At 39.0% G+C, this 21,977-nt stretch overlaps 2 protein-coding genes across 2 annotated transcripts in view; both read right to left on the reverse strand.

Moving 5' to 3' along the window:
• Positions 1-1,443: 1,443 nt before the first annotated feature.
• On the reverse strand, positions 1,444-15,160 carry pdlim3a (PDZ and LIM domain 3a). The gene is made up of 7 exons (XM_053480232.1): positions 14,992-15,160; positions 4,225-4,376; positions 4,069-4,153; positions 3,789-3,976; positions 3,040-3,173; positions 2,793-2,904; positions 1,444-1,882 (listed from the first exon to the last, which is right to left on the reverse strand). The coding sequence occupies exons 1-7, from the start codon at positions 15,082-15,084 to the stop codon at positions 1,714-1,716; spliced, it is 933 nt and encodes a 310-aa protein (XP_053336207.1). The 5' UTR covers positions 15,085-15,160; the 3' UTR covers positions 1,444-1,713.
• Positions 15,161-19,388: 4,228 nt separating this feature from the next.
• Positions 19,389-21,977, reverse strand: part of sorbs2a (sorbin and SH3 domain containing 2a) — a 49,934-nt gene continuing 47,345 nt past the window's right edge. The window contains exon 27 of the mRNA XM_053479628.1: positions 19,389-20,970. Coding sequence (XP_053335603.1) covers positions 20,909-20,970 — 62 coding nt within the window. The 3' untranslated portion in view covers positions 19,389-20,908. The remainder of the gene's footprint in view (positions 20,971-21,977) is intronic.

A 21,977-nucleotide genomic window follows, 5' to 3' on the forward strand; every position in this document is an offset into this window, starting at 1 on the left:
TCTACATGTCGCTTGGCCCATCAGGCAACAGATATACATCCACTGTTTCTAAAGCAGTTATGCTGGGTCGGGTTGCCATCTGAGCACTGGGAGGTGCTACAATGGTTTCTAGATAGGATGGATAGATATAATAATAATAATAATAATAATAATAAACCGATGTACTTTTTTACACGAATTGATATATTTTTTCCAAAAGTTCGCCTAGCATTTTACTTTAAGAGATAGTCGCTAAAAGCGTACGTTTCTGGTCTGTATGAACCCACATTTATTTTATAGACTTTTTATGAACTGATTTCTAATCAAATGTTAAAGGATTACTGAGCCATTTCTAAGGCTTTCGGACTCCAGCGAACCACAGTAAGATTCATTATCTGCAAATGGAAAAAACATGAAACAGCGGTAAACCTACCCAGGAGCGGTCGACCTACCAATATTACTCCAAGAGCACAACGACGCCTCAACCAGGAGCTCATAAAAGAACCCAGAAGAACATCTAAAGACCTGCAGATCTCACTCGTCTTGGTTAGGGTCAGTTTTCATGATTCAACAATAAGAAAAAGACCGGAGGGCAAAAATGGCGTCCATGAGAAAGTTCCAAGGTGAAAGACACTACTGACCAAAAGAAACGCAAAGACTCATCTCACATTGTCCAAAACACAGCTTGATTATCAACAAAATTCTGTGGACTGATGAGACAAAAGTTGAACTTTTTGAAAGGTGTGTGTATCTGGTGTAGAGCTAACACAGCATTTCATAAAAGAACATCATACCAACAGTCACACATGGTGGTGGTTGTGTGATGGTCTGGGGCTTTGCATCTTCAGGACCTGGACGACTCACCGTAATTAATGGAACCATGGATTCTGTGTTTTAGCTGGAAATCCTGAAGAAGAATGTCCGGCCGTCAGTTCAGGAAGGGGGCAAATACTTTTTCAAGGCTTGGTATCTTTAGCGTTAAATCACTAAACAATATTTTATTCTGTCTGATCACAAAATGGCCAACAGAATCATGCTTACAATAATAGATCCATAATTTAGGGATGATTATTCTGGGCTTTTTTCCAGTCATCACACTTGACTCAGAGATACTAATGTTGTTAAATCAAACCGTTAGTTCGCCAGTAGTACTGATTTTAATTAATGCTATGTGGTGACTGTTTGCTTTTACAGTAACGCTACTGAGACATATTTTGCTCAAATTCTAGTAGAAAATCGTATTATTTCTTCTTCTTATACCGTAATATAGCGCACAGCCTGATTATCGGCTTCACACGGTGTGAGACAGAGGTGAGACCAGGCTGAGACAGAGGTGAGACCAGACTGAGACAGAGGTGAGACCAGGCTGAGACAGAGATGAGACCAGGCTGAGACAGAGATGAGACCAGGCTAAAACAGAGATAAGACCAGGCTGAGACAGAGGTGAGACCAGACTGATAGTCGCACAGTTTTAAATGTCATTTTATTGGAATATTTATCCACAATAGCTTATTCCTACAGGACGTGTAAAGCACAGTGTAAACCCATCTCATATCCCACAGTGCTGTGTTTCCTCAATAGATCACTCGGCTCTCTAGTTCAGTGTAATTGTAAGTGAGTGTATATTGTATTTCTCATTATTATATATTATAATAGAAAATAATATAACATAATAGATTTTATGTAAGTGTTTGTGTGTGTGTGTGTGTGTGTGTGTGTGTGTGTGTGTGGATTCTACAGGTCTGGGCTTTCAGGAGGTTTTGCCCGAGCATGTGCATGAGTTTCGCAGTAGATCTCGTCGTCTATGATAAAGTAGCCTTTTTGCTTCAGGTTCTCCTCGCAGTCCGAGCAGACGAAGCAGCCCGGGTGCCGATACTTATCATGAACTCTCACCACCATCCCACTGAGAAAAAGACAAAAAAACACTGATTTGTAAAAGACACACCGTATACACTAGCATTATAAACAGTTAAAAGGTTAAATCTAATAACAATCCTTTGATCTTTAATGTAATCAGTGATATTATTATTATTATTATTATTATTATTATTATTATTATTTGAGGTTGAAGCCCACGTACATGTCTGTGTGTCTCTCTGTACAGCAGAACTCTCTGTCTAACTTATTAATACAAAGAAATCCCATTCTGTAAGGTTGAGTATCTTACGCCTTGTTTACACTAAGTTGTCCTTCTTTGGTGGTCAGACAAATACACTCCCTGTTCGGTAATCGGAGAGTGAATCACAGATGAGAAATGGAAAAAGTAGATAAAAGGATAAAGATGAAGTTTTGTCTTAAAACCACTCCAGCGTGTTAAAATTCACTTATACCACTTCAGCGCTGTTATTTCAGCCAAAGTGAAAATATGAACTAATCCCAGTAAAAATATTCACTTTATCTTTTCTAATTAATATCTATTGGTGCAGGTGTTGTTTACATTGAGACAGTAGCGCATTAGTAGAATATTGTAAAGTAGATTATTAAATCCCACACATAACTGTTTATAACATCACTTTTACTCCACATTTAGATTTCACTTATGGTGCAGATTAAACTTCAGGCAGAGATCTAAGGACTGCAGGAGATTCAGTAAATTCTGTCCAGACAGTTCTGCGTGATGGTGCGACAAAATCTGGCTGGACAGACATACAGACACACAGACAGACAGGTTTTTGGTCCTCTAGTGTATGAAATGTAAAGATATGATTAAAAGAGCGAGTTCTGACCAACATACAGACAAAACCTCTCTATTATTTCTACAGTATAGATCAGTGTTGTAGGGCGCCGTTGCCTCACTTCTCTCACACACTCACACTATGCCGTTTCCACACTTGTCACACATGGGCAGTTTGTGCAGGTTTCCTCCGGGCGAGAGAGGCTTCGTCGTGGGCGCTTGCACCGCCTTCGTCACGACCGGAAGCGTTCCTGTCAATCAGAGAGACGTTTCCATCAATCGAGATGATGATGATGATGGATTGCTGCAGTGAGTGACTATAAGTGTATGTGTGTGTGTGTGTGTGTGTGTGTGTGTGTGTGTGTGTGTGTGCGTGCATGTCGTACTCTCACTGTTGATGTAATCCTGTAAGGCTTTAAAGGATCCTGACTGCCGTGGCTCGTGAGGCTCCTGATCTCCCTCTTCCTTCTGAAGCATACGGTACACATCTGATTCTTCTATAGACGTGAGAGTCCTGGGACTACACACACACACACATCTTTATCATCATCATCATCAATCTCCTTTATTTCAAGGAAATGATTCAGTGTGTGTGTGTGTGTGTGTATATGTGCACAATCCTTTATAATAAAGTTCAACAGACTCATAAAAAGTAATAAATCTTATAAAAAAGAAGACATGGCCTGTGTGTGTCTTAGTGAAGGAGGCGTGGCCAGTGCGTCTGTCTGTCTCGGTAAAGAAGGCGTGGCCTGTGAAACTGTCAGTCTTAGTGAAGGAGGCGTGGCCAGTGAGTGTCTGTTTTAGTGATGGAAGCGTGGCCTGTCTGTGTGTCTGTCTGTCTCAGTAAAGGAGGCGTGGCCTGTCTGTGTGTCTGTCTGTCTCAGTAAAGGAGGCGTGGCCTGTCTGTGTGTCTGTCTTCGTGAAGGAGGCGTGGCCTGTGTGTCTGTCAGTAAAGGAGGCGTGGCGTGTGTCTGTCAGTTTCAGTAAAAGAGGCGTGGCCTGTCTGTGTGTCTGTCTGTCTCAGTAAAGGAGGCGTGGCCTGTCTGTGTGTCTGTCAGTCCCAGTAAAGGAGGCGTGGCCTGTGTGTCTGTTTTTCTTAGTGAAGTAGGTGTGTAAAGCCTCCTCCAGCACTTACCTCTCTGGCTTGCTTTGTATCAGGCCCCTGAGCTGACCCTGTAAGGCATCCTGGATATTTCCTGAAGAATAAAGGCCGATGGGAGAGTTGTAGGCGGAGCTCACAACCTGTCGCTTGTCATCGATGTTGGCTGCTGCCACAAAAGGCGCGGCCCGTCGGTTATGACCCGTACCTATTGGCTTGTACTCCTACCGTGGAAAGTTACGGACCCTCATCATTGTCGTGCAGTAGTACACAGGGCATAACGCACAGTGTATCTGGTAATTAGCGCCGCACTCACCTGTCTCTCTGCCTCCAGGTTCATTTTAAACGGATGAGCTCGGCCATCATCTCTCACCTGGGGTGACCACAGTTTGGTTTCAGGCCTGTAACGAAAGTATTGTAAGTCAACTGATCCATTTTGTTTTCACGACACGAAGGTGAAATGACCTCCGACCTCTGGATGGTTAAGCTGAGCTGTCGCGTGGCCTGCTTCATGCGACTCTGAGCTTCGCAGTGCATCATGTTGCTGGTGGAGATGCCATCTATAGCCAGGATGATGTCACCAGGGGAGAGGGCTGCTGTGGATGCCCTGCTGCCTGGAGATATCTGAGATAGCAGAGATAATAAAGATCGTCAACATTATTAGGTACTAATAAAATATACAGTGTATACAGTGGTAGCTTGGCATACAAACGGCCCTCTTCATGAATTTTCGCTGAACCGAGCCGAACTGAACGTTGGCTAAGTCGCGTGTGAATCCAGGAGCTGTTCAAAGCAAAGCGAGTTTACATATTTTTTGGGTGGGTTTTTTTTTTCTTTGTGCAAGACTTAGTGATGACATACAGTAGCACCACAGGGCCCAAGAATGTTAGCAAAAAGAAAAGGGAGTCACTTTCAGTTTCGTTTTTGTGCCAAGAGGAATCATAAATTAAGGTTAAGTGATGTTTAATGTCATTAATTGGATGGCTGGAACGGATTATCCGCATTTACATTATGTCTTATGGGAAAATGTGTTTCACAATACATAATTTTGCGTTAAAAAGCGGATTAAATTCATATGCAAAGGGACCGCTGTAATCAAATGTAAGGACTGGAATCACCAGGGACCAGCTAATGCGATATTATTGCGATACCTCGGTGCTGATTTGATTTGTATTACGATTCTGTAAGTATTATGATTCTATGACAATTCTACATAAACATAGCAAATACACAAATTTACACACAGAATGCTGTGCTACCTGCCAATGTGGAAATAGTTTAGAGCACCCCCTGTAGGATTATAGAGGAACTGAAAGAGTTTGCAGCCGCAAACGCAAGAATATGTACTTAATGTAAATTAATTTTTTTGTCATTGTTGTGATAAATGAATCGCCACACAAAAAAAGAATCATGTCACATCACTAAATTAATTCCCCCCCCCGCCCCCCATTTCTAATATATAGATTTTTTAAGATGAAATGCAGAATGTCCTGTAGTTGGAGTCTATACAGCGACATTTGGATTGTGTCCCAGCTTGTCTTTAGACAAAAGAATGAGATGGACATCATTAGTGTTAGTATAACAAAGTTTAATGACTTAATAAGTCCAAAAAACTCACTCGCTTACTCATCGTCTATTCCGGTATTCAGGGTCAGGGGGACCTGGAGCCTATCCCAGGAGGGCACAAGGTGGGACAGGGTGCCAAACCATTGCAGGGCACACACACATACACATGCTCATTCACACACTACAGGCAATTTGGGAACGCCAATTAGCCTAATCTGCAGGTCTTTGGAAGGAAACCCACCAAGCATGGAAAGACCATGCAAACAGAGACGGGAATCGAACCCGAGCCCTGGAGGTGCAAGGCGACAGTGCTAACCCCTACACCACCGTGCCGTTATGCAGTTAAAAATTTTTTTCTGTGTATGAGTCTTAAAGCGGTTTGTGTGGGAGAAGCAATGTGTGTGTGTGTGTGTGTGTGTGTGTGCGCCCTTGCTGGAATGTGCACTTGTGTAAACATTTTTTTTCCACAGTAAACAGGATAACAATCTCCAGACGAGGCCTGACACAGTCTGCTCGGCTCCACGTGACGAGAATGTGTAGTGTTAACCTTGAAATAAAATGCACACACGATTCCCATTTACAGTGGATCCCGTTATTCAGAATTACTCCTGCTTCTTCATCTGCATCTGTTTATTAGTGTATCTGAGCTGGATTATGATCTCATCGCAAAATGCGCTGAAATAAGTTTTTTCTCCCAGAAGTTGAACGTATTACATAATGTTAGCATGCTGAGTACGTTAATTTAGATTTAGATCTAGTGACAAAGCCAGGTGACATGACAACAACGCTACTTTCATATTATCATAAATTACAAGTTGATGCCGCTATTTTAGCTGTTAGCATACTTTTTCAAAATGGCGATTCAGCGGTTTCTCTTAATACTAATCACCAATTAGCCAGTTATCTTGTTTACGTTTTATACTATAATAAGGAGCAATTTCAGGGAGATACCAATAGAGATATAAGCGCTAATTGTCGCTAGCATGACCACAAACAGTTCTGAGGAATTTAAGACGAATGACTGGCTAAATATTTATCAAAAAAATTCCCCTAAGCATGTGGAAAAATAAACAAACAAAAGGGAATCACTCCAACCTCCTTCGAGACCCCGTGTGAACTCTAGAAAACGCATGGAGGTTTCTCACAGAGGGGCTTTTACTAAACGCCAGGAATAGCAGTCCCAGAAATAAAACAGTCTGGAAAATGAAAAAAAAAAAAAACACAAAAAAACGGAAGACTATGAGATCCTTTAAAACCCTTTAGATTTACGTAGATACAACGGCACCTCGGCATACGAATCCGTCCCTGAGGCAAGATTTCCATAGGAAATAATGTAAATGCAGATAATCCGTTCCAGCCCCCCAAAAATATTATCAATATTACTAATTTCCAACACTATAATCATATTTTTGCATATAAAAACAATTAAAACATTTTAGAAAAGACTGGTAAATTAAGTAAAATATGAAATAGACTTTAAACCTCATTCGACCTTAATTTACAGTATGATTCCTCTTCATTAAATCTTGCACAAAATGGCAACAACAAAAAAAACGCACACACACAAAAAAGGAAACTCACTGGCTTTTTAAGCAAATGAGTTTTGAACGGCTCCCGGACGTACGCGTAACTTAGCTGGCATTCGGTTTGGTTTGATTCGGTTCAGTCGCTTGTATGCTAAAAAAACACTTCATATTCTGAGGTAAATTTCTGTCCTGAAGGCGAGAATCGGTGAGACGGAGCGTTCGTATGCCGAGGAACTACTGTATAACTAATTACATTTACAGCACTATTGCTAGAAAGCAAGCTAATATTACCAAGATGGATTAAGAACACAAATTTCAACAATACAGTTTAAAGAAAATTAATTACACAGCACATGAAAATGAAAAAAAAAAAAAAATACAAAAACAATTGAGAAAAGCTAAACGACTCACAAAGCTGACAAAAGCAGTTAGGTATGCTAGGAATGCAATGCTAGCTCAGTAAAACACTGTCCTAGCTAATAGCGCTATCTGTGTGAGCTGGAAACATTTTTGTAAATCTTTACTCAAAGATGATTCTTTCATTTTTGGTCAGTTACTGACTCTTACGCTAAAGTAACTTTCTGAATGTTAGTGCTAAGCTACTAGTTTTGACTGAACCCATAGCAAAATTTTGTTTCTTATCTCATGAGCTTTCTCATTACAAGCTTAACTTTGTCTACTCTATTTCTCCTAAACTCCACCTAAAAAGACATAACTGAGACACAAAGCGAGACATACTTTTAAGAAACATTTGAGAAATCTGAGATGTACATGAGAAACAGAACTGCATTTTAAGGAGAAGCAAATGAGCCATATATAAGACCATAATGAGATATAAATGAGTCAGATATAAATGAGATGCATGACAAATTAGAAAAATTATAGTTTTATTGAACATAACAAAAATCCTCAGTTAACAGCATAGAGTGTAATAAATTTACAATTCACACAATAAAACAGCAAAATCTGGCAAATCAAGACACGAAATGATACAAAATGCCACACAACCTGATAAAGATATTAAATGTCACACTGCTCAACTCAAAGTATGATTTATACAGGAGTTACACAAAGTCCACAGCATTGTGACGATCTTCCAGTGAAATAAATCAGTCAAAAGGAAAGGAAAATTGGTTTCTTGCTGTACGTAAGGGCGACAAAAACGGGCCAGAGCCAGGAAAAGTTCTCTCTCACCGGCTACATCAGTCTTCTCTTGTGTTGGACGTCCAACAAGTTCGTCCAAAGTCTGTAACTCCTGGAGTTCCTTAGTATCTAATGGAACAAAAAATATATTTTATATATATATATATATATATATATATATATATATATATATATATATAATAAAACATTTGAGATTTACCTAAACACATCCAGCTATTCCATTCCCAACTGTCTGAAGGTTGAGTGATGGGCTTGAGCTCATGAGCTGGTGTTTACCTGACTGATGATGTGGTGCTGATGGAGACTCCGGAACATTCTCCTGCATTCTTGGTCTCCTGAGGTGGCATGCTTCTGAAAAGAACCCAGTTAAAGTAAAACGTATATAATTACCAAGATAACCTAAACACAAACAAACATATTGGTGTTTATTTCTGGAATATAATTAACCGATGTCTCTAAAGTTACACGTTCTGGTAACTCCTGTTAAACACTGAACACTCTATAATAAAACTACTGGTTTTCAAAAACTGATCAGTAACATTCACTTACTATTTACGGTTAACTTAGGACCAGCCTAATAATAATACTGTAACCAGCTCACTGATTTTTACCATTAAAAAAAAAAAACCTTTCAAGTGTTAGTTACCTAGCAATGCTAATCCACATGCTAAACCACCCACAGGTAACGTTTAAATTCCTTTAGCAATTTAAGAACAAACGTAAGCGGTGTAATATTAAGCTAAGTATACCACAGTTTTTTTTTTGTTTTTTTTGTTTTTTTACTAAAGACTTTGTGGTTTTAACTTACATTTTGACTTCTTGTCAAATAATAATTAATTTTAAATTTGGCGTGAAAAAGTAAAACCCACCTTCACCGTCCGCTTCGTCTTCTTCTTCTTCTTCATTTTATCTGCGGCAGGTAAAGTAGGTGGTGCCCTAAAGGTCTGAATGAATGATGGATAAAGTTTTTTTTTTTTTTTTTAAATATGCGCTGCATTTTTCTCTAACACATTGTCCACTTAAACATTTGCAGGCTTGGAGCATGTGTGGGAGAAATTGTGGAAAATTATATCGTTATTAGATAAATAATATTTATATATATGTACTGTAGGCTTAATTGGGTGGCCATGAAAATTTTGAACATTTAGTAATAAATGTATAATCAAAAATAAGTGTAGACAGAAATCATTGAACACAAACATTATCTCATTGCTTCACTTCTTAACAAAAAAATATGCTGTATAATGTATTTTAGTTATTTATTGGTAATGACATTTGTACAGAATGTAAAGTATATTTGCCATAATAGTATGTATATTTGTTTAATTTCAATAAATTCATTAAGGTGTAGACGTTTGTAAAAGGTTAGCCATGCTAATTAACTAGGGACACCAGGGTGTACTGTATAATAATATAACTGGGGGTTAGATTTTTTTTAATAAAGACGCTATATTCCGAAATAAAACATTTATCTATTACACAGCAATTTTGTAATTGATTTTAGTCGTTACCAACCTACATATCTACATATCCTCATTTCAGAGATCCAACATACTAACCCTCTCCTCCATTTACCCGTATGTAAAGAGTAAGATAAAGTGTATCAAAAAGTACTAAACACTCTTTAGTGTAGACGGCACTGTTTCTCAGAGAGCCCTAGCCCTTAAACCCTGAAGCATTTTTAGCCATTCTTGCATTATGTTTTAATAAATATACTGCATATGAGTCAGGATTGTGTAATATAGAGTGACATTTTTTCAGCAGAATATATTCTTCAATATAAAGAACTCAATTTTATTTCATTTTAACTAACTATACTGTACAACCATGACTAAGCATATTTTTTTTAAAAGGATCATATCAGAACATATCAGAAAACCCAAAATGCACAGTTTACACACTGTTATGAGTGGAAACCTCTGCTTTGGGTAAACAAAAAACATGTGAGTCGCACACAAGACAAATATGAACTATCTCTGATATGTAGAGGTAATGAGACACATTTGAGAAGCTTGAGAAAAATGGCTAAAATTTCATTCAAGTCTCAAAGACGGCTCATTTCTGTCTAGGAGACAAAGAAGAGATTAACATGAGATCTCATCCTGGAGTTTTTTTGCTATGGGAAATGCTGAAAACAATCTTATGTATGTTTTTTTTTTCATTTATTATTTTTAAAATGCTTTTAAAATGGCACTGTACCCCTAGGGGGCTACATAATTATTATTTTTTTTAACAGTGCTTGTTTATAAATCAGCTTTATAGAATACAGATTACAGTCACGCTCCTCCATTGTGGATGTGTTCTGATCCGCCTCCTTGTCACTATTATAGGCTGCATAAACCACATCCTGTTTGTTTTCTGTGTCTGTGTCCCAAATCAAATTACAGTTCTAAAAAAGACAGTGTTACAATCTTCTGTCCACGATGGACGTGTCCCAAACCGCATGGATTATTCACTTTTGTTGTTGTTGTTGGTCTTTCAGCTGCTCGCTTTGCGGAGTCGCCACGGCTGATCCAGACACAACTTGGCACAGGTTTTACACCGGATGCCATTCCTGACACAACCCTTCTATGAGCGACACTGCACCCACTGGTTGGGCTTTGGGCACCTGGGATAAACTTTATTATAAGTCTCATGAGGATGTGTCCCAAATCATATTTTTCACTATGCAGTCTATATGGAGACCCCTACAAACATCTGACAGTCACCAGTTACCTGTGGCTTCGTACCAAACAACACACCCTATTCATGTGGACTTGTGTACCAAATCACAGCCTACTGTATGTGATGGACGTTTTACACACTAAACACCAAATTAAGTCAGATTTCTCTGTGGGGCCCAGGGGTAGCTTAGTGGTTAAGGCATTGGACTATGGTTCGGAAGTTCCCAGGTTCAAATCCCACAACCACCAAGTTGCCACTGTTGGGCCCTTGAGCAAGGCCCTTAACCCTCAACTGCTCAGATGTGTAATGAGATAATAATGTAAGTCGCTTTGGATAAGAGCGTCTGCCAAATGCCTAAAATGTAATGTAAATGTAAAATGTCTCAGTCGGTTATACATCTTGACCCAATCAGATCAAGCACTTGATCATAAATCAGGACTCATCCCGAATCACACTATAGACTAAATAGGCCACATGAACTCTTAACATGGCATGGAAATCTGTTCTTATAAATGTATAAATACAGTATGGTTGGAAAATATCACACTTCTTTATTAGAGTTACATGATAAATGAAGCAAAGGAATAGCTGTTCTATGTGTGTGTATGAGAAAGAGAGAGACAGAGAGAGAGAGAGAGAAGTTTTTGACCAAACATGGCCGTCTGTCTCTGAGCTGAAATGTAGTTTGAGCGGAGCGATCTCTCCGAGAGCCAAAGCTCATTAGAGCAGAACTACAGCTGGGAAACTTCACGCAGAAACACCGCCCGGTCCAACTGTCCTTCTCCCTGGAGGACGCGCTTTTAGTTATGGAAAGATGAAAAACATCCAAAAAGTCTGTACACACATGATCTGTTTATTTTGTAAAGCTTGGCATTGGCATTTTCCATTTAGAAATAGAACTCCTACAGTAGATCAGCAGTCACCTCCTGATACCATTAATATTGCAATGGTGTATCATGATTTAATAAATATTCCAGATTCCTGATATTATATATTTTGAAACAATTTGGTTCAAATTTAAGTTGCCTTGTCCTTATAACATTAGATTTCTCACTTAAAAAACAAGCGCAAACTTTAAACAATTCAAACTAACTTTAAATACCAGAGTTTAACATTCAACTGACACTATAATTATAATTTCTAAGCAAACTTGACTGAGCCACATAATATGGGATTGTGGAAATAGTTTAGAGCGCCACCTGTAGGGCTTTCCGCTTTTGGTGTTTTCGAGACTGGTTTCGTCATTATGATCAAATCGTTTAAAATCTCTTTTAGAGTCAGTGCAGTAATACATTAAACATCACACAAAAGAATGGCAATTCATAACAGAAGTGATTTCACCCATTCTTCAATTCATTTACACTCATCGAGGGCTAGCCTGAATTCCCATCATGCATTGAATTCCAATGATGTCAAACAACCGCCATTGGGACTTCTTGCCTTCTTGCTGACAAGCCACCAAATAATCCGTTACCTTGATATTGATATGTAATTTTACACTTAATTACTCCGAGTCACATCCAGACGAGCCACGCTTAAATCAATATTCACTACTTTAGCCTTCTTTATTACCCTACACTAGGGTGATAAAGTGCTACACTAGCATAGTTCGGCAAAATTCACATCTAAAACTTCAATACATTCAGCTCAATTAGGTCCTGTTTGCTTTTATTTTGCTAAGGAATCAGACCAACGTTTTTCCAACAAATCCCATTTTGTCATAGATTTTTCTTTTCATTAGAAAGTGAATGGGGCCAATTTTCAAACGCCCGTAGTTCATTCATTTTTTTATTGTCCGACTGAAAAAGAAGACGCATTGATAAAAAAAAAAAAAAACACTTAAAAATCTCTACTATGTTGGATAGAATCACATAAATAAATAATAATTATTAAAAAATGTGCTCCTTAAAAATTACTTTCTACTGTATAGTGAAGTGAAAGGGTTTATTTAAGCAATAAACTACTGCTGTCTTTCTCCCTTTCCATATTTCGCAAATAACCTATGCAACTTTAAAACATGATATCCTGACTGTCCAAAAAAAGAAATGGAGAAAATTGGGCAAACCGCTTGGATGTCCAAAGCACTTTCCTCATAGTAATGACTGGGATTTACATATTTTAGCCAAAATCATTATAAAAACAATTTTATTAGAAGACGGAAAGATGCCTAAGCTCTAGGACTAACGGTTCATGAGACAGATGTCTCTGAAGCAGTGTCGCGCTTCCTGTATATTTCAATGGGGTCTGCGCTGCTTGATTTGAGGCAAAATAGATTAACCTCCATAAAACCAAAACACTTTGCAACCTATCATGATGAATCAGGCAGGGGAGAACACTACAATCCTTAAACCTCTCTAGCAACCCAATAAACATCTATAACTTTTATAAGATTCGATCCTGGACCGCCAAACTTGGGCCGGGAAGAACGCCATCACCATTGTTTTGTTTGGAGGGGTACACCACAGACAGAGTGCCATTCCATCTCAGGGCACAAACACTCTACAATCTTCCCAATTTTGGGAATGCCACTGCATTTCTTTGGACTGTGGGAGGAAACCAGAGTGTGAGGCCACAGTGCTAACCACTATGCCACCGTGCCACCATCAAAACTTCACCCATTTTTTCAAATTCAAGCGCACAATCATACACTCAAAGGTTTTACCATTTTATCATTCGCAATTACTTTAGAAGCGTCTTCCATCCAAGCTAGCTTAGCTGTTCAGTGTGGCTTCAGCTTTTACACCTCATTGTTTTCCTTTTACAATTTGATGAAAGTATTTTTAAAAGTTTGCTTGTTGCTAAACAAACCTGCCAAGACTGAAACATGGCAGAACTGAACTCTTTGTTCTAACTTGCTGTTCACTATGAAATGGTGGTGAAAATAGCACCAGTGGCATGGCTTCAGATGTACACAGGACGATGTCTTTTGGTACATTGACTCATGAAGGTCGGTGCTACTTGTGACTGTGCATCCAGCCTTGTGCTGCTATTCGCTGGCGGGCTACAAAACTAGTCTCGCAACTTTTTGACACCACCTCATGTGTTGCAGCTATAACAGCTTCAACTCCTCTGGGAAGGCTTTCCACAAGGTTTAGGAGTGTGTTAATGGGAATTTTTGACAATTCTTCCACAAGTCAAGTTCCTCTCTCTCATCCATGTCTTTATGGTCCTTGCTTTGTGCAATCACGTTGGAACTGCAAGGGGCTGTCCCAAAACTGTTCCTACAAAGTTGGGAGCATGAACTTGTCCAAAATGTTTTGGCATGGCTTCCTTTCACTGGAAGTAAGGGGCTGAGGCCAATGAGTGAAAAACAACCCCACACCAGTTCCAACATGACTGCGCACCAGTGCACAAAGCAAGATCCATAAAGACATGGATGAGTGAGTTTGGTGGGGAAGAACTTGACCGTCCTGCACCTCAACCCTATAAAACACCTTTGGGGTGAATTAGAGCTGGGACTGTGAGCCACATCTTCTTATCTAACATCAGTGTCTGACCTCACAAGTGCGCTTCTGGAAGAAGGGTCAATAATTCCCATAAACATCCTCCTAAATGTTGTGGAAAGCCTTTGCAGAGGAATTGACGCTGTTATAGATGCAAAGGGGGCGGGGCCAACAACATATTAAACCCAATAGATTAAGAATTTTACTCAAGATCATATGCATGTGAAGGCAAACGAGCCAATACTCTAAAGTAAAATGTTTAAATTGTCATGTTCAGGTGAGCTCTTGATGCTTCTAGCAGATAGTAGATCTATACTATATTCCATAAACCATCTTTAAATAGATTTTAAACACAGTATCATCTGTCGAGGAATGTTGTGTTGAAGTTGTACATGAACAAATCCATCAGGTCCAGTAAAACTGTCCATCACTCAGCACTCAGATAATCCACTCCAGCGACAGGTGCGAGTGTTCTCAGTGCCGCCTTCCTCAGGAATGATTCACTGCTGAACTTTTAGCATCACACACACACACACACACACACACACACACACACTCGCTAAATTTAGTTTGGCTTTTACACTTACAAGAGACCCATCCTGGATGCTGGGTCGTGTTTATAATCGCTACTTGTTCTGTGTTTTCAACCTTCTTTAATGAAGTGAACACTTATTACTTACTGCAGTGACTTTGTCAGTTGTGTGTGTGTGTGTGTGTGTGTGTGTGTGTGTGTGAGAGAGAGAGAGAGAGAGAGAGAGAGAGTCATGCACTACCTAATATACACAAAGGCTTAAATACTCCTTTTGAACACTAAACTAACACACACACACACACACACACACACACACACACACACACACACACACACACTCTCACCTTGGCGATAGTGAGAGGCTGGTTGAAATCCTTTCCTCCAATCAGCCGAAAGCCCCATGGTGGTGGTCCATCCAATATGACACAATGTGCCATAGTTTTGCAGTCTGTGTGTGTGTGTGTGTGTGTGTGTCTCTACAGAGTGTGTATCCTCCAGCGGAATGGAGCGCTGTCCAGTGTTTAGGCTTTATTAAAACAGGAAAAGACCCCACCTCCTAGGATGAGCTGTTTGAACAGATCATACATCTCTCTCTCTCTCTCTCTCTCTCTCTCTCTCACACACACACTCTCTCACACTCTTTTCTTCTCCTTTTTAAACTAATCACTCCTGGTTCCCTGAGCTAAGATCAGTTGTGTAACTCTTTAAACACCATATCTGCAAAACAAGCCTATAAAGAGCATTACTGGTCTGGGATCAGTTATTCTTTTGCATTATTACATAACTGATCTCAGACCAGTAATGCTTTACATGTGTCATTAACTTTTAGCTTTCAGCTACATGATTGGGTAACATTACTGAGCTGAGATCAGTTTTTCAGCTTTTTTTCATGGACGGTTTAAGCACTAAATAAACTATATCATCTATAATAGCAATATAACATTACTGATCTGAGACCAGTTCTGTAAGTTGTTTGCTTTTTATTAAAAGTCTGATGAATACAAAACAATTGATGCAGCTGTCCTGAGATCAGATTTTCACTTTTATCTTTACAATAACGCTTGAAATTCTTGCATGACCCAAGGTTAATTCTACAGATCTGTGATCAGTTCATATAGTTATTATAGTATTAGTAAGATGCTCACTGTACATATTTCATTATGCTTTTCATTTGTATACATGACAGTAAAGAGAAAGCCGGACTGACCTGATCATTGCTGATCGTTTATTTAGTGCTTAAACAGTCCATGTTACTGATCTGAGATCATTTTTGCTTCTGACTTTAAAAGGTGATTACTTCTGATCTGGGATCAGTTCACTCCCTTTTTGATTCTAAAATAAAACAGCGTGATTTAAACTTTTTTTAAATAAAATATTTGAATTTTTATGATTACATTTTGAGATAGAACTGATGAGAATGAATTTTCCCCCTAAACTGGAGGGGAACGACCTCTAGGCCATCACACAGAAGATGAACTTTTTGGGAGGAAAGTGAAAGCTTCAACCGATCCTGAGATCTAAGTACAAAGTTGAAAGGTCGGCATGTGCAGATGACCTTCCTTGTCCTTTGTCCATCAGGGAACTGACGTCACTGTTGCCATGGTAACGGAGTCCATCACTGTCCATCCAAAAAACAAACAAACAACTAAGGAAGGAAGACTAACGTAGGACTTTAACAGATATGCATATAATACAGCTTTCCTTACAATTTCTTCTGTACACACTTTGCTGATTTTAATCTACGCCGTTGTCCATCTTTGACATGCACCCGTGCAGAGGATTATCCTTACCCCAGTGCTTCGCCAGCTAGTTACGCTATGAGACAACTGTCTCTCGCCAGAATAGGGAGAAGGAGTTGTGTAGATGAGATTAACAATAAATTGATAGTTATGTTTAGGCTAAATCTAGGTACGCCCGGATAAGCCGGAGCACAACAGGATATACGTCCAGCTGTCTTGGCGATCTCTTTCTGCTAACACTGAATGAAGCCAAAAGTTGGATCAGGTGGGTTCGGGACCAGGGCTTTTCCCCGAACTCATAAGACACCAGGATTACAGGGATCAGTACAAAAGGATCACTGTCTGAAACACTGTGTGTGCGTGCCTGCGTGAGTGTGTGTGTGTGTGTGAGAGAGAGAGAAGCATATTCTCTTCACCACTTGTTTCTGTGTCTCACCAAATAAGGGCAGGAGCTCATGATAACTATCCTCAAGGCACACACACACACACACACACACACACACACACACACACACTATCTTTGTTCCAAAACTTTCCGACATGCCCTTTTCAAGAGAAAACACACACACACACACACACACACACACACACACACACAGAGCTGAAGCTTGTGTATCATATATGGAAGGAATGACATTTTTAAACTGGAACATATTTAGCCTTGGCCGCAGATGCAAATATTATCCAATACGGCCATGATTTAAGATAGAGAGTATAAAACCGAATCAGCTTGTTTGGCAGATTGCTAAGAGACTAGCTGTGGGCTAGCCTGCTAAAAAACAGAGCATTTTGTAAACACAAACACAATTTGACACAACTGTGCTAAAAAAAAGGTAAAAAAAAAAAAAATAAAGGGAGAAAAGAGCTAGCTTAGTATCACGCTAAATAGCAGGTACTCTGAGTAGTTTGTCAGCATGCGAAGTAGCATGGAAACATGCTAGCCAGCTATCGACATAAAGCCGACTTACAATATTGTTCGCAGTGTTGGACGAGCTACCTAATTGACCAGCTCTAATTTAAAGAAGTGAAATAACTAAAAAATATCGAGGAATACAGAAATGTTCAAGCTGAAACCTGTCTAACTATTTTAGGTTAGCAGAACATTCTTAAAACATACGCATTCTCAAAGTTCTGGGAATGTTCCACTGTAGATAATTTTCTGGAAAGATTTCGACGAGGTTAAGGGTCAACGTTAAAATAATGCTCAGTCATATTAGCTGTCATGTTTGCAGTGATGTGGAAGCTGCTTTTAAAATCTAGTTAACTAATCGACAAGTTAGTTTAGCGGTTAGTTATGCTAGCTCAGCTTCATGCTACATGGATACAAGTAATCCTGAACAAAAGTTCCTGGAAATTAAAGTAATATTGCTAACTAGGAAATTGTTGTTGTTGTTGTTGGTCTTTCGGCTGCTCCCGGCAAGGGGTCGCCACAGCGGACCATCCGGTACGCAGACGAACTTGGCATAGGTTTTACGTCGGATGCCCTTCCTGATGCAACCCTTCCATTTTATCCGGGCTTGGGACCGGGACTGCACGCAGTAGCTAGGGTTTTAGCGCTGGCTGGAAAGTGAACCTGGGCCTTCCGCATGGCAGACAAAACACCTACCACTGAGCCACCACTAGGAAATGTCTAGGCTGGACTTTAAGCCTCTGTAGTAGAACTAGGGACCATGGAGGCCAATGGTGACCATTGTATTTACTCAGCTGTCGCATGTGGCCGGTGAAGTTGGCTACCTAAAAGCTTAATTTGAAACAAATACTGATACAGGACCGGTTTCTCGCTGATTAAAGTGAACAGGTTCATTCACATCAGATAGCAATGGATTTTGCTGAGTGGTGTTTTTTTATCCATCAGAACTTGTTTAATAAGGAAAACAGGAAATTGACAAGGGTGTTAGAAATACTTTCTAACTTGTTCGTGGACAGATATGATAATAAGACACATTACATAAGGCTGATTGGTTCACACACTCGAGATGTTAATTCTATTAGAATTTTAGGTGTTATACTTTTTGATTCAATCCAATCTTATTTTTTTTGTCTGATTTGTTCCTGACAGCTATATTGAACTTTTTTTTAAAGTATTAAAAACTGCTAAAAATCTAAGAAACATTGAAATGCTGTGTAAATTTACGTAGATGTTTGTTTGTGATTTGTTACTGTACGTACAGTAAGTGTTTTACATTTGTTTTTACTTGTACACCACTACATTATACAGCAAATATCTGTACTTTCTACTTCACTACATTTGTGCATAGCTTCACTTATATAAAGCATTGAACCTTAATGTAATTGGACATTAGAACCACACCCACACAGTTCACAAATCTATATACACACATTTCACAAAAGACAGAACAAAAACAGAGGCTGATCACGGAGAAGGAATTTATTAGATACTCCGCGACCGCGCGTGTGTAAAAGAACGATTCACTATATGTACCTGTATAGATAATGTTTGTTTGGGTCTATTAATTATCCAAAAAGCCTAGAAAGACAAAAGCAGATCCTCTAAAAAAATCCAGAATTTGACAGATAGGATGTGTCCCTAAACACCAGTTGTCCCCTTTCAGTCCTGGGGTTGAGGTAAAGGTCATTTCAGGTCAAAATAATTGTCAATTTCCTGCATAATTATATGTTTTGTGTATAAGCAGGAATATTTTGGCACATCATGGTACTGCTGGATACGAGGCGTGTGCTGATTTTATAGAGTACGAATTTATATTTAAAATCTGGCTTTAGCTAAAACCCTCACAGCTCCATTAGACAGTAACAATTTCTTGGTTTACAGGTAGATTCCACTGTATGTCAAGGTTTCCTCCATTTTGTCTTGGTGAGCTTTTCTTCACAGCAGTCGATCTGGATCGTTCATCAGGATTGTTCGAAATTTACATCCGGATGTCTGATGTTAAAGGAGCAATCAATAATAATAATAATAATAATAATAATAATAATAATGATAAAAACTCAAATGGAAATGAAATGAAACCCGAACCAATGAGTGTGTGAGCAAAGTGACTTTATAAAGCAAGTGAATTCTGTTATACAAAAAAAAAAATTCATGTGAGGTTTTTGAAAAACAAACAAACAAACAAACAAACAAACATTGAACTCATGTATGTAAGGTGCAGCTACAGTCATCACTCTGAACACCGAACATCTATAACAACTATAACTAATCTATCTGAGCCCTGGTGCCAAAGAAATAAAAAAATAATATAAAACATCCGGTTAGCTTGTGTTCTTACAAAGTGAGAAAAAAAAAAAAAAAGTAAAATGTGGCACGGACCATCATCGACCTTCATCGTGTATACAAACCCATAACGATGCAGCTGTTTCTTCACCTTTTAAATCAGGCAATGTGTCTTCACACATACCAACATACTGTAGATACGTCTAGAAATTCACAACATCATCGTGCAAAATGCACCATAAGGTCATTTAATACACACCCACTGATTGCCATGTTTTGGACATTAATATTTCATTATCATCATCAACAGGACCAGCAGTGGACAGAGAGTTATTGCTTGTGCACTAATAACCTCATTTGCTCCTGAGTTTAAATATCTGCGTCTAATGATAAACACCTCAGGGTGCTTAACGTGGAGACAACTTTGCTACCATGAAAAAAAAAAGGAAGAAAGAAAGAAAGATAGAAAATGGCATCTTCTCCGGTGCTCCAGTCCTGCAGGTGGCGCTGTTCAGAGGTCATGGCAGCAGGATGAAGAAGGCATGATCGAATAATCTTTTGAGAAAAATCAGCATCTGCAGGACTGCACAACGCGACTTCTTCCACAATTATGTCGTTCTAAGGTCGCTGCATTCACACGAGAAATTGTGCACATTGTAACCATAGCAACACCATCCTAGCTAGCCTAGAATCCAGATTTGATTAATCGTTATAAGGAATACAAATACAAACGCCTAGCAGAGTCCTGAAAAAAGGTTATAAAAGGTTTCCGTATACAGTAGAACAAATTGGCGTTCATCATTTCATAAGCAGCCATACAGGCCACACCCACAAGTGACAAGAAACCCGGTGTGACAGGATTTTTTTTTTTTTAAACAAAACATACATTTGACAAAGTCCAGATCAAGACAATTTCATAAACTGATTCTTTTTTTTTTGTCTTATTTTGAAAGGAAATCAACTTAGCATTTTTTTCGTCTTCGCGTGACGTCGATCGTTTCTCTCCACCAATCAGTTCTCAGAGTTTCTCTCCTACTCGTTACCCTCTTCAAAAAGATAACCTATTGCTTGTTATAAAATATTATGGCTAATAAATAATGTGAATATTATTACGGAGCACGGAGTACACAGCTCCTCATTCAGGACGGAAGCAAAACTTCAGTGGAGGAGAAAACCAAAGTGTTGGCTAGAGATGGCTAGTGAGTGCTAAAACTGTTTTTGCATGAAAACATGCACACACTCACTCACACACACACACACACACACACACACACACACTTAGGGTTGAGGTTTCACACTGGGCCTCAATTCTTGTGCCGTAGGTCTTTATTAAAGAGTCTTAACATAGTTTCCTGGGAAGGTTCCAAACAGCCGGCTCCTCCGAGACGTTCCTGCAGAGGAGATGGAAAGAACAAAAGCAGAAGTGGTGAAAATGTGTAGAAAAGAATAGTAATAAATAATAGTAATAAATAAAAATGAGAAAACAAGGAACAATAAAAAAAATTGGAACTAAAAAAAAAGTCAGGCAAGGAGGAAAAGGGAATAACGGAGAAGAAGAGATGAGAAATATATATATATATTTTTTTAAATAAGAAAACAAAAAGCAAATGGATAAAGAGAAATTCAGGGAATAGAAAAATAAAGTAGGAAAATATAAGAGAAAAAAGAGAACAAAAAGAGAAAAATAAGAGAAAACCAGGAACAAGAAAGGTGGGCAGTGGAGAAAAAAGAACCAGAGATGAATGGAAGTGAAAAAGAAGAAAAAAAAGGACAAAATGTGGAAGAGAGAAGAACAAATAAAGAAAGGGGAAGGATGAAAAAAGAGAAGATTGGAAAAAGATGAAAGCATAAATATGCAAATAAATAAATACATAAATAAATGAATAAATAAAGGACGAATGTGAAAAAAATATAAAGATAGAAAGGTGGAAAGATACAGGAGTTAAAATAAAAAATAAGAAAAAAGAGGAAGAGAACACATGGGATAAACTAAGAACGAGAAAAGACAAGAGACAAGGAAAAGAAGCAGATGAAAGAGAAGAGGAAGCGGTTATGTGGTGTGCTGCTTCACGTAATTCACAGTGCCGGTGTAGAAAGGGTTTTGGCTAATCTTGCTAGGGCCCAGGCACTATGTCAGCATCCCTATGACATCATGACAACAGCCCCACTACGTCATAGTGCGTGAAGGGCCCTCTTGTTCCTCTTAGGAATATACACATTTTTTCCAGCATCTGGGGATTTTTGGGGGTCTTAACATGCTCAGAACCTCAGAAAATCAGTATACAGTCTGGGATCTGCTGCCATTAGGATGCCTGAGTGGCTCTGGGCGTGGCCCGGGGCCATCACACGAGATTTTGCTGCATTGCTCATACACATACAGTACAACCCGGAACACATT

This window comes from Clarias gariepinus, chromosome 20 (genome assembly GCF_024256425.1).
Source record: "Clarias gariepinus isolate MV-2021 ecotype Netherlands chromosome 20, CGAR_prim_01v2, whole genome shotgun sequence".
Lineage (NCBI taxonomy): Eukaryota > Metazoa > Chordata > Actinopteri > Siluriformes > Clariidae > Clarias > Clarias gariepinus.